Source organism: Colius striatus, chromosome 1 (genome assembly GCF_028858725.1).
Source record: "Colius striatus isolate bColStr4 chromosome 1, bColStr4.1.hap1, whole genome shotgun sequence".
In the NCBI taxonomy this organism is placed as follows: domain Eukaryota; kingdom Metazoa; phylum Chordata; class Aves; order Coliiformes; family Coliidae; genus Colius; species Colius striatus.
In genome coordinates, this window is record NC_084759.1 from 190,743,275 (window position 1) to 190,757,265 (window position 13,991).

At 40.1% G+C, this 13,991-nt stretch overlaps 1 protein-coding gene across 1 annotated transcript in view; it reads right to left on the bottom strand.

Moving 5' to 3' along the window:
- Nucleotides 1-13,991, bottom strand: part of GRAMD4 (GRAM domain containing 4) — an 81,055-nt gene that overhangs the window by 23,850 nt on the left and 43,214 nt on the right. Inside the window, exons 4-5 of the mRNA XM_062018484.1 lie at nt 7,985-8,105; nt 284-345 (exon numbers count right to left, since the gene is read on the bottom strand). Coding sequence (XP_061874468.1) covers nt 284-345; nt 7,985-8,105 — 183 coding nt within the window. The remainder of the gene's footprint in view (nt 1-283; nt 346-7,984; nt 8,106-13,991) is intronic.

Consider the following 13,991-nt stretch of genomic DNA (forward strand, 5'->3'; position numbering starts at 1 on the left):
TGAACTCAGGCAAGAGGTCTCATCACAGTCCTCAAAGCTTTACAAGTATGTAATAAATTCCTTGCTCAACTATGCAAAGTCAGCTAGAAAAAGTAAATACAGAATCCTGTACAGAGATGTAAGAACCTGCTCAAACGGTCCTTCATATTTAGCTTCACTTGAAGCCAGCTTAAGGACACAGTAAGGTTTTTCAGCAAGGTTTGATCTTCTAAGGATCAAAAGAAAGGGATTAAAAAAAAATCTGACTGAATCAAACTGTTAGTAGAGATGTGACCAAGATTACCTGTTCCGTTGGCTTGCGTCTGTGGTTTGGCAGGCTGCTGAGCTGCCGGCACCTCTTCCGTCCTACAAAGAAAATGGAAACAATGTGAAATGCTACAAATGAAGATTTTTTTTTTTCCCTTTTAAGTAAAGGGAGCATTGAAACGTCCACAGTTTCTCTATTTGGGGTACTACAAAATGACAAGATAAAAAAAAACCCAACTTCTGCCCTTCTGTGAGATTCAAACCATTAATTGCACATTGCACTTGGGATCCAGAGAAATAGCATCCCCTGGAAGGAGAGGTGGGGTTTAGCCATTTCCTGTCACTGACAGCTTGGTTTCATCTTAGAACTACTAAATAATTCAGTATGAAATCTCTTGCAGTATTTATGTCTTTGTATTGTATGCTCATTGCAATGCCTGCCAGGAAAACTCTTCAGAGCCCTGACTTTTCTCACAGTGATAAATGAAAGGGGATTCAATATCATAGAATCACAGAATGGTAGGGGTTGGAAGGGACCTTTAGAGATCATCTAGTCCAACCCCCCTGCTGAAGCAGGGTCACCTAGTTCAGGTTGCATAGGAATATGTCCAGGTGGGTCTTGAAGACCTCCAAGGAAGGAGACTTCACAACCCCTCTGGGCAGCCTGTGCCAGGGCTCCATCACCTTCACAGTGAAATAGTTTTTTCTAACATTTAAGTGGAACTTTTTGTGTCCCAGCTTCATCCCATTACCCCTTGTCCTATCTACTATAGAAAAAAGGGATGTCCCAACCTCCTGACATCCACCCTTTAGATATTTATAAATGTTAGTAAGGTTAACATTTATAATATATATATATATTTATATTTATAATATATAACAATTATTATCATTATTATGTTAAAATGTTATATTTATAAATGTTATATTTATAAAAGTTAATGAGATCTCTCAATCTCCACTTCTCCAGACTAAACAGCTCCATATCACACGTTGATAACCATAGTACTGGAACAAAACCACAGTTTAATGCATGAACCTAGAATTCTGCCATTGTTACTGGAGTCAAACAGCACTTATCTTCACAAGAGAGGAAGAGGTGTCAAGAATTATTTAAAATGCTATGTTGTCAGCTCTAGAAATGAACAGATAGCAATCAAATGTAAAAATATCTTTTAAAAAAACTTGCAAAATTGAACTAAGCCTGCAAAATGTAGACAAAAGTGTTCTAAAAATATATAGCTAGTATAGGTATCATTGGTTTGAGCTTTCAAAATGAGTCAATAATAATAATATTCTCATCCATTAAAAGTCAACAGATTTTGGAAAATGCTTTTGTCATTCTGCACACGTGCAAGGCTTCAAATCACATTTGCACTATCCACAGTCTCCAATTGCCAACCCGCCTTGAGAATACTTCAGGCTTCGGTCCAAAAGCCTTCATCTATCCATGTAGATATCCTACAGAAAGATTTTTGTAATGAAGCAGCAGCATTGACAACACATCACCAGCCGCAGCAAGCTTTACTTGACAGGGAGTTGACTTATTGAAAAGATTATTGCTTGAAATAAAAACATGTCAGACACACAATTTCATTATCAGTCATTTCCCAGACAATACAGGTGCTTTCAAATGTTCCTTTCATCTTTTGCTGCTCAGCAAAGATAACTAAGTGGGATGCAGGTCAGCAAATGAAGAGCAAGAAGAGGGATCCCACTGTACTGCGTAGACTGCAGCAATAGGACATATATATGGTTCTCCATCCTGCTTTTCCTCTAGAAAGTATATTAGGGAAAGATCTTGCTGTAGTATCTGCACGTGGAAAAGGCCATTACTAATGTGTGCTGTCTCAACATCAGCATACATGAACAAGTGTGAATGGAGAAAATACAGAACTAATAAACTCTGTTCCTCAGCATTCCCCATATTTAATGAGCTTTCCACAGCCTTGTTCATTTTTAAAAGGAACACAGAAATAATTTACTATTTTATAAATCATAACTGGACACCTATCAGTATGGAGAAGTGAATTCAAAGGTTCCTGCTTTCAAAGCCACTTGTTTTCACAACTCCTTGGGACTTTTCCACATACCAACTCTATCTGCAGAAACTCTTCTTTTCAAAAGCCATCCAAAATTCTTCCAGTTTATATCTTCTAGCTAAACTTTAACTTTGGTTTCCGTGACCTCTTCCCAAGTTTCCACAGAAACCATGGGTTTCTAGCCTAAAACGTCCCTCCTCTTCCTCTTCTTGCTCTTTCCTCCATATCCTTTCATCTTCTTAATTTCCAGCTCTGTCTATCTAAAGACAAAGAGTCCTTAATGCAATTAAATTTGAACAAACAGTTCAAATTATTGTTATACAGCAGTGATTTGTTTTCTTCTGTCAGCATATCAGAAGGTTACAGCATTCTGTCAGGCATTTTCATCCACAGTCTGTCGCTGTCACTGTGTTTTACTGAAGCTGAAGACACATTTAGGTAGAAAGGAGGTAAGTCATTCACAAGCAGATACACACAGGCAGGAGGCAGCGACTCAACCTGCTCCAGTCGTGCAAGGCACCGGGGGGTGTCACAACTGAATGGCCCCAGTGACAGATCTGAGACGGGATCCCACCACGACCAGTCATCAAAGCATTGCTTTGACATGCTGAGATATATTTTCAGAAGCAGCACAGCATCACTACTCCCCATGCTTCTCGGGGAAAAAAAAAAAATCATCACATCAAGAAGGACTCCTCAGGAAAGCAGAATCACTGGGCTTCATCAGGAATACATGATGGTTTGCCTTTGGCCTTCCTGCTGCTTTTCTGTTTTGTGTTTTTGGCAGTGTCTTACTTGCCATCTGCCTGTTACTCCTTCCCTGTGAAGAACCTGACCTTTACGAATCATCAGGTTAATGAAAGCTCATTACGGCACCTGTGAATCAAGTTATAATTAGCCACCTCAGACAGATTTGGGCCAGGAAGCTCAGAATTCATTGTTTAGGCCTGCATACCCACTGGTAAGTTCAAACCCAAAACCAGGTCATGTTGAACCAGTCAGTACATAAAGACAACTGACAGATGGGATGAATTACCTTTCTACAGTTTCTCTACTACTCTTCATGCCAGATATCAGTTAAAAGCCTAGAAAAAAACTTAAATGGTCCCCCCAGAACAATGTAAAAGGCTGCGTTTCTAAGAGGGCTTCTCCTAACTGCAACCTGCACCCACGAAATCAGGCTGCACTAATTCCTCTGAGACCATGTTTTCCACTTAGAAACTGAGTGTGATTGGTAATTGTTGTGGGTTTGCCCAGCAAGGTTCTGGTAGCAGGGAGGCTACAGGGGTGGCTCTGTGAGAAGCTGCTAGAAGCTCTATCTGTTATAGAGCCAATGCCAGAAGGCTCCAAGAAGGACCCATCACTGGCTGAGGCTGAATGGAGTAGTGATGGTGGTAGAGTCTCTGTGATAAACATAGTGGAGATGGGGAAAAAAAAGTTGCTATGCAGGTGTAAAGTACAGTAGAAGCAAAACGTGGGAATGTGAGAGCAACAACTCTGTAGACACCAATGTCAGTCAAGGAGGAGAGGAGGAGGTGCTCCAGGTCCAGAGCAGAGGTAGTCCCTGGTGCAGCCCATAGTGAGGCCCTGCCCCTGCAGCCATGGAAGTCATAGGGGAGCAGAAATCTACCTACAGCCAGGGGAGAATCCCACACTGGAGCAGGTAGGTGCCCAAAGGAGGCTGAGACCTTGTGTGAAGCTCACGTTGGAGCAGCTCCTGGCAGGATCAGTGAACCCATGGACAGAGAGAAGCCCACACTGGAGCAGGTTTGATGTCAGGACTTGTGACCCTGTGGGAACCTAGTAGTCTGTTCCTGAAGGGCTGCACCCCATGGAAGAGACGCACACTGGAACAGTTCGGGAAGAACTTCTGCCCATGGGAAGAACCCACATTCAAAAAGTTCATGAAGGACTGTCTCCTGTGGGAGGGCTCCTCATGCTGGAACTGAGGAAGAGTGTGGCGATTCCTCCTCTTCAGGAGGAAGGAGTCACAGAGACAATCTGTGATGAACTGACCACACAACCTCCATTGCTCATCCTCCTGTACTGCTGGGGTGGAAGAGGTGGAGATCCAGGGTGGGGAAGGTGTTTGAAGATTTAGTTTTTGTGTCTCATGACTTGTCTCTATTCCAATTGGTAATAGATTGGACTAATCTTCCCCACGTTGAGTTTGTTTGGCCTGTGACAGCGACTGCTGAGTGATCTCCCTGTCCTATCTTAATTCATGAGCCTTCTGCTGTATTTTCTCTCCACTGTCCAGCTGAGGAGCAGGAGTGATAGAGTTGCTTTGGTGGGCACTTGGAATTCAGCCAGGATCAACCCACAGCAGTAACACCAATGGATTCTCACCCTGGGGTAGGTCATGTTTCCACAACTAGAGATTGCACCTAATTATCAGCAGACTGATAAAAACATATAATAGCAACCTCATCCAAGCTAGAAGAAAAAAATAAGGCACTTCTGTTTAAAACATACTGAAGTCAGGGAAGCATGACTATAATGAAGTTAGGTAAAGATGTTCATGACCAGTACACATGTACTGATCAAAAATGACCAGCACAGACTAATGCAGCGTCCAGCCATTCCTGCCCCACATAATGGCACCAAAGTGTTGTTTTCATATCTGCAAGTATGATACAAAATTTAAGGGAGCATTGCCACTGAAGGCCATTTACCTTAAACATTTTCGGGCTGTGCACGTTAGGCTTTGAATACACTTATTAGTTGAGGCATATGTGAATCAACAGACTCCTCACAGCAACTGCCTGAAGACCAGACCTGCTGCACACAACAGGTCCAGTCACTGCCAGGATGTTCTCAGGTATATTAAAAGTATTTTTCCTGCAAGCTAACTCAAGGTTCACAAGCAACTCATCATAATTTTTCAACAGCTTTTGTGGCAAACAGTCAAGTCTGTTCTGTACTTCTTACCGCTCAAGGCAACGTGAACATGTGTGCACTTCCATCAAAAGCGTGTGCATTTCCACTTTCCAACCTCAGAAATGCAAAAATAAGCCTAAAGGAGGTATTTTCACAGCCTAGTTTGAAGACATCCCTCCAGGTATGTATGGCTTCTTAACCCAAGGAGCTGCTTTACTCAGTTTTGTGACTTTTTTGTGTGTTTTGCATCTCCTTGCCTTTAAAATACACCGAACACTTCAGAAGCCTTTGCCCTTCTCATGCACATTTTACATGGCTAGTGTCCTAATTTGTACTTTCTGAAACCAAAGAGAAGATTTCTGAAGAAATGCATCAAGTCAAAGCTGTTCAAGACCTAATTGTTCATGGACAGAAAAATATAAACAAAACAAAACTCTCAACAGAATCTACTTTACAATCAGCCTGTCACCAAATCTATTAAGTTAAAAATATAGACATGCATGAAGTTCAGTCAACTAGGTATGTCAACAATCACGTACGTACGTCAGCAAGCCCAGAGAAGCACAGCAGCCAGATAAGATACTTTTGACCCAGGTCTCAGGTTCTTGCTACCTGTGCAGTCACAGCCTGACAGGGATCCTTCCAGGAAGGAATGCTTCCAGCCTCCACAGCAATCTCAAGCTGAGGCATCTTCTCAACTGACAAAGTCAGCCATGTTCAAAACATGGCACAAGTGGAAATGACATAATTTAATAAGAGGTCAGGAAGAGTTAACTGAGGTAAGTGGCACAGAAAAAATAGTGGCTTTTGGAGAAGCATTGTCTATCTGCTCTTTTAAAAAATAGTTCACAATGATAGGAATAAAAAAGTTTGTTTAAGTACAGCTGGTAGGTGTTCTTGCAAAACTTTTTTGTTCTTCTCTGTTATGGAGCTAGCTCACAATTTATAAAATAAAGCTGTAACAGCCCACAATTTACATTAAACAACTATTGCTCCCACAAGACTATTCCAAATTATTTATGCATTGTTACACTAGTAAAATGTCATAAGCTTTAGCTGTCATACCAAATGCTGGGATGTCCCAAAGTGCACCTATAGAAAACTTCAGCAGAGGCCACCATGCTTCTCAACACTCAGGCACACAGACAATGAACACAATGGCAACCAACACCACTAAAAATCCTCTCCTTCCACTCTTCCCTGTACACAACTCAAAGAGGCTTATGTTCTTCACTAAAAGAAAATAATAAAAAAATCTAGATTGTTAGCTCAATACTTTCTCCTTGCTGAACACTTTGCTACACAGCTGAACAAAGCTACATCTACTGACCTACTTAGAATCACAGAATCCTTTAGGTTGGAAAAGCCCTTTAAGATCACTGAGTCCAACTTGAATTATTTTTATAGTTGCAGTATTAGAAAGTATTTACAAAGGAGGCTGTAGTGAAGTAGATGTCAGTCTCTACTCCCAAGTAACAAAGACAAGAGGAAATGGCCTCAAGTTGCACCACAGGAGATTTAGATGGGATATTAGAAAAAGAATTTCTTCAACTAAAGGGTTGCCAAACATTGGAACAGGCTGCTCAAGGAAGTGGTTGAGTCACTATCTCTGGAGGTATTTCAAAGACGTGTAGATTTGAGATATGGTTTAGTGGTGGGCTTCACAGTGTTAGGTGAACATTTGGACTTGACAATCTTAATGGTCTTTGCCAGTCTAAATGATTCTGTTACTCTATAGGAGTAAGAGGCAAACATACGGCAGAAACCAACTGAAGTCACATGTTTCCTATGAATGGTTCTTATTTCCATTGCTACAGAATACTAGTGGATGACTAGTAAGGCATTTATACACTCAGGATGAGTACAGAAGGAAGCAGCATACTGGCAAGAGTTTGTACAGCATTGGAAAACTTCATATCCAAGTAAAATGTTTCATCTGTTTGTTCTTGCTTGTCACCAAGTAACTGTCAGTGCTTATCACATGCAATTAGCAACTCAGCCTGCACTTTTTCCTGATGACAGTAGCTGATGGTGACCCATAGATTCTACTCCTCAATCAAGTAACCTTAGCTACTGCTGATGAAGATAAACACAGGCAGCTATGTATGCAAGTGATCTAGACAAAAAGGCCACCAAGCAGCTGCTACAGCCTTAAGATCTAAAGTCCGTGCAGCCAGGCAGATTAAGGAGAGACACCATCAAAGATGACGCTTTGGGTCATCAAAGTGAGTGTACTCAAGACTGAAAGGACTTAAGAAGTATTAGCAAAGCATGTTTCCATTTGTTGTTGCAGTGGCAAAAAAGGCTCAAACTCCAGTCACTCCCACACATTTAGAGTTGTGCTGTGGTACTGGGATGTCCTTGCTGCTGCCAGAACAGAAATAACATGGATTGGGCCATCTGGAGATGACACAGGTTTTTAACAGGTAAAATACATGCAATGGCATGGCAAAGGCTCTGGCATTCAGTATCACACAGTGCACATCGATAGATCCAGCTATGCGAGACCCCAAAGGGAAGTCATCAGAGAAGGTGAAATAAAGATTATTCCCACTAGACAAGCATCAGGAAACCTCTGCAGTTAGGACAGTATGTGTGGTCGACTAATTCAGATGTATATGAGTGTAAAAGATGTATTTTTAACAAAAAAAAAACCCCATACACAGCATCTCCCTCTGTGACTTAATCATTTTAAGAAAGCCCAGGCTGGAAATGGATGCTTTCACCAGAACTCTTCAGACAGTCAGAGATCTCAAGCAGCTTTCAGCTCTGCAATGAAGATATCTCTCTTACTTTGCTTTAGACATTTCTCTTACCTTGCTTTAAGTACTTCATTGACTTTCTGTTCTAGTTCTAATCTCCTCTGTCGTTCCTTTTCCAGCTCCTGCCTTAACGTTTCAGCATTTGTTTCTTCTCTCAGCTTCCTGAGCTCCTCCTCTGTTAATTAAAGGAGAAGAAAAAAATTCAGTTACCCTGAAGTATTTCTGTAAAAAAATGAAAACCTAATTATGACAGATTAGGTGTTTGGCTTTAGTTTTTGGTGTTTTGGTTTTTTTTTGTTTTTTTTTAAATCTGTGCTATATGAAATATACTCACCAGGAAAAAGAAAAGAAATCAAGGGCTAGAAAGACTTCACAAAAGCACTCTATCATGTACAAACAGTTTAGTCACAATTGTTGAAACAAGAGGGAAAACAACTTTAAAGTTTTCTTCTCAAGATGCAATGTACCCTTGGTACAAGCTACCTTTATGTAAAAGAGATACGTAAAGAAATAATCAGCAGAAAGGTTGTCTATTGCTAATTCCAGTGGTCATAATAAGAAAAAAAAATCATCTGTTTTCCTTCCCCATGTTTATGGGTAGAAGAAACCGAACCATACACTTTCATGAAGTTGTATGATGTCATATAACTCTCTATGCATCAATTTCTGATACATTTCTACTTTTGTATGTCAAGTGGCCATATTATGTACCAGAGTATCTTTCAGTTTTAAGAAGAGGTTATGAAGTGAGGAATTAAGTTCAGATTTTATATATAAATACACACACATATATATATATTTACTTATGCAAGTACATATATACACTCTCAAAACTTTTTGCATGAGAAATTAGTATGAGGCTTTTTTTGTGACTAATTAGCCTTGCTTTTTTGTTATTGGCAGCACTGTTGTTCACAACCTTATATTACTCCACATTTTTAGTCTCTGGGCTGGTTTTTAAGCTCATTGTCAAAAAGTAGTAGGACAGCATGTGTACTTCAAGCTTAAAGTAAATCACAACAGAAAATACTTGCTAATTCCACTATCAACACAGACACAGGCGTTCAGGCTTTATGTCATTTTGCATGATTTGTATGTTATGTTCTACCCTTCAGCAACCTCTTCTGTTTCTTTTCACGTATTGCCTTGTAAGTCACTGATAAACAGATAATTTCAATATCTGAGCTTCTGTGACTCCTTATGTGTTTTGAGGTCTGAAGCCCTAGTGCAAATATTCAGAAGAACTGACAAACTCTCCCCACTGCAGAAGGCTCTTGTGCAGTATCTCTAATCATTTTATCTGTTGTGCAAGTTAGGTGGTAGTAGATTATCTATATTCCTGCAGCACTAAGAAATTTAGAGTACAGAATTAGGAGAGATAGGAAAAAGATACATGAATTGAGAGGACAACACAACAGCTTCCACTGTGACGCTACGTGCTGAATTCCACTAAACAGAAGAGTCCTGTCATCTCCACACTGATGCTTTATTAGTGACCCCAGAAAGAAGCATTGGAGTACAGAAACAAAATTATCTTCCAGCAACTAAAACTGAAATTTATTCCCAAGAGTAGGGAACTTTCCCTGTTGCAGTAAACGTTGCCCCTCTTGTAAATAATGGGAAAGATAGGAACATATGTGCATACCTATACATGGAATTGTTCCTAATTATGCATCCACAGGAATTTTAAATCTCAAAAGAAAACTATGCTTATAATTATTTTACACTACTTTCAAGGGCTCACGTTGTTTGGGACAACAGCATGGACACAACTGAGAGGAAACATCTGTTGCACTTCAAATACACTCAAACTTGTGCAATATCATGACTATATCACAAAAAGTTCCAAAGCTCGACAGAGATGTTATCTTCTCAAGACCATTAAAGGTAAAAAAATTCTTCATTAAGCTTTTTTTTTAAAGAGGATGTGACTATGCATTGTGTGTATGTAAGAAAACCACAAGTAGTATAAATTAACCTCAATGCCCTTAAAACTCTACTGAGATGTTCCAGCATCCTTAATTCCAGTTGTTCCGATTACGTTACATCTTGTTCTCTTAAAAACAAAACAAAACTCCCAGAAACTTGACCACTAGGAAGATAAGCAGAGCCAGGCATGTAGAATATCTTTATGAAAAGAGGTAGAGTTGAAGGGTACACCACAAACAAGGCAGAACTATGAAAACAAAAAGCACAGCATTTCATAATTAGGTAATGTCACAGTTTCCCATTTCATTGTGTTTCCTAACCTTCACATACATAATTGCAATTCAAATCTCCCCCACTATAATTGTTTTGGCCCTTCCAACTCTTTAAAGCAGTATTTTTTGCTCCTTTGACAGCAGTGTGGTCCAGCATTGTAAAACCATTGTGTCTGGTTAGTTAAATCCTATAAAATTTGCTTAGCAACAGAAACTGGAGCCAGGGGAACAGAGGGGAAGAAATGTTCTTCCTTGCTCTTTCCCCTGAAATAATCTACAATACAGCAAAGCTGAACTGAACTTACAAAGGACACTTCTCTGTCCCCAAGAGCTCCTCCTGTGGAATGAGTGAAGCTGGTACAAAGAACAGGTCACAGACCTTTTAAGAAGAATCCATAAGAACATTCCACTATGAAATTCATCTACTGAGCTTCACAGATGAGTATCCACCTTAACAATGAGAACAGAGTGCTCCTTGGATTTCATCTTCAGTCAAAATTCAAACATATTCCTCCCTCTACACACACAAGAAAGAGTAAAATATAAAAGGTCAAAGTTAAGGTCCAGGATTAATCAGTTTCCATAATTTCCCTCCCAGGCGTATCAAACTCAGCTCCACGTTTCCTGCTGGGTAAGAAACTCTAAAATATTACTAGCAGCACAGTGCATATCTTAACTGGACATGCAGGTGATGTGAGCAAAGATGACCTGGTTACAAGGGGAAAATTACTGAACAGAAGAAAATGTCTGCTGAAATAGAGAAAATGTCAGTCAACCTGGGAAACTAGGCCTGGGAAGCAGAAACATCCTTGAAAAGTGCAGCTGGCCTCTTAGAAGTACACAGCTGGGTGCCTAGAAACTGGAATCCTGAATGCCACCGGTAAGCACAAAACTTGTGCTTACAGAAGTTGTAGCAGCAATTTATAATCTGAAAAGGTGAAAAATTGTCTGCAAAAAGAGGAAAACATAGAATCACAGAATGGTAGGGGTTGGAAGGAACCTTTAGAGAACATCTAGTCCAACCCCCCTGCAGAAGCAGGTTCACCTAGGTCAGGTTGCATAGGAACATGTCCAGGTGGGTTTTGAAGACCTCCAAGGAAGGAGACTCCACAACCCCTCTGGGCAGCCTGTGCCAGGGCTCCCTCACCCTCACAGTGAAATAGGGTTCTTTTATATTTAAGAGGAACTTTTTGTGTTCCAGCTTCATCCCATTACCCCTTGTCCTGTTGCTAGCTACTATAGAAAAAAGGGATGTCCCAACCTCCTGACACCCACCCTTTATATATTTATAAATGTTAGTAAGATCTCCCCTCAGTCTCCTCTTCTGCAGACTAAACAGCCCCAGTTCCTGCAGCCTTTTCTCATATGTTCTTCTTAAAGTGGCTGTGTCCTATACCTCTTTACTTCTCTGTGACAAAAAAAAGTCAATTTCTACCTGTAATGGAGCTTTTCACTCCGAGAAATTCCCATGTTGCACGTACTTTTTCCTTTCCTAAATAGTTTGAACTCTCCAAACAAAGTTTCTAACAAATCTTGTACACTCACCAGGGAGGGTTTGGATTGTCCTCCCACTTCTAGGATGGTTGTCTCCCTCTGAGATCAGTTTGTCCTCACTTCTGGGATGATTTGGCAACTTCTCAGATCTGTCTAATAAGCTTGATACTGGTATTACCGTGAACATACACATACATGTGCATATAAGTAATATAAGTATTTCTGCTGCTACAGTATGGATATTTGCTTCACTAGTGATAAGTAACCTGTAATGGTACACACCTACTTGGTTGCTGACATACTATTGATGTTGCCAATATTTTATAACAGTTTTTTGGGGTTTTTTTACATTTATCTCTATATCTATATATCTGTTTTATTAGTCATAGGTAAAGTTGCCAGTGGCAATATTTTGGTATTTGTGGCAATCTGTAATGAAGTAGAGAAATTTAGAGTAAAAAGTCTCCCTTGTGTAATACAGAATCCTACTATCACACAGTCACAATTTCAACACATCTGCAGTCTGGGTAACCTTTTAGGGCGTGACACCAGGTATGACCCTGAAAAAATGCTTTAAAATCTCTCTAGCAAAGTCAACTTGTGTCCAAAAGCAGGACAGTATCTTGATGCTACTGTACTTTTAAAAATGAGCTTCAGAAGTCTGTGAGACAAGACAGCAATAGTGTTTCTACTACTTTAACCTGCATATTATTGCACTGAATCATAGGAGAACTGACCCCACAGGCAAAACTATCATCAGCGAGGTATCTCAAAGGTTAGTAAAATATTTACCCATTTCAGTTATTCTACAACATTTTATCTAGAGGACAAATGGAACATAAGGTGCAAGATAAGGTTGAAGATAAGAAAGTTCAGTTGATATCACATAATTTCTAAAAGACAAGCTGCTGAGCATTTTGTTGGATCGTCTGCATCAGTCACACGAAAAATTCAGCTTGCTCCTCAGAATAGAAAAGCTTGTAAGAAATGTTTTGATAAAAGGCTCTCACATACCAAAGCATTTAGTTTGGGTGAGAGTGAACATAATCTGAGTAGTGTTTAGAACAGAAGGGGGACACATCAGGTTAGGAAGGCGTGGCAGCAGGTTGGATTTCTAATTCAATACGGCATGTGCAGTAAAGCGGATGTTTCCCTTAATGCGGGGATTGGAGGTGGATTAGGGATTCTCCTGGTAGCTGTTTTACGTAACAGCACTCCTTCACAGGCCTGCAGGTATGCTGCAAAATACCCCTCTGGGACAAAGTGACCAAAAATTTCTTTCACAGCATAGCTAGAGACTGCAGACCACTGTTTCTAACTACCAATAAGTTTAGTGTTAAATCTAAGCAGACGAAGTAATAGCTAGAAATCTCAAAAAGCATACATGCACCCTGTCATAGTTACATGGGGAAATACCAGTACTTAACAGGACAGAAATAACCCTTCTACGTCTATGCTAATTACAGCTATCTCCCTACAACCCTTTGAACATTACCAGAGTTCAAGTATGTTGTTTAATTGGTATCAAAACACACTAAATCCCCACCACACGCTGTCAAACGATCTTGCTGGCCGTGCTAATGGAGCCAGACATTAGAAGTTTTCTCTAACACAAGCAGCTTCTACTCTTGCCAGGCTCCCAACTCCTACAGAAAGCTAATATTTTAACTTTTCTCAGGTAAATTGACTATATACTACTAACAAGATATTAGGAGTCTGAAAACTAATCAGAGACATTGAAGAGATTTCAGTCTTTAAACACCAGCAGCAAATAATAGTGCAGTGAACACAGAAGTGCTTCACCACTTGTGATAAAGCAAAGACATACAAAGTGTCTGACCAACAAGCAGGGATAGAGGAAAGACTCACAACAGACATCTCCAACCTATTTTTTTTTCCTGTTTACAGTTGTTTTGTAATTCATATACTTCTCCAGAGAAAAGGTCACAATTCATAGCTATAACTAGATACAGCTTAATGGTGTGTTATGTTACCTGTTCTTCTAAACCCCTGACTCTCCTTCCCCATGGCTTACGTCCTGTCCACCAGTGACTTGAGAACTACAGAAGCTGCCAGAGACTTACCACAAATCTATTCAAAACCCTTCAGATAAAACATTAGCTTTTGTTCCTAGATATGGCAAGACATTCTATTCTACATGCAGATGCTTGAGAAAGGAGACGGTCTAAGCCATTGCTCTACTTCTTCAAGTTGCCTCTTAAGTTCACAATCTCTTCCATGTTGAGACTTCTACACTTCACTTGTGAAACATGAAGCTCACCTGCTTAGAAAGAGTATTCATAGCATTTTAAGGAAGAATCTAAAAACCTCACCTCTCAAACCCCAGTCTGACAGTCTAACCCTTC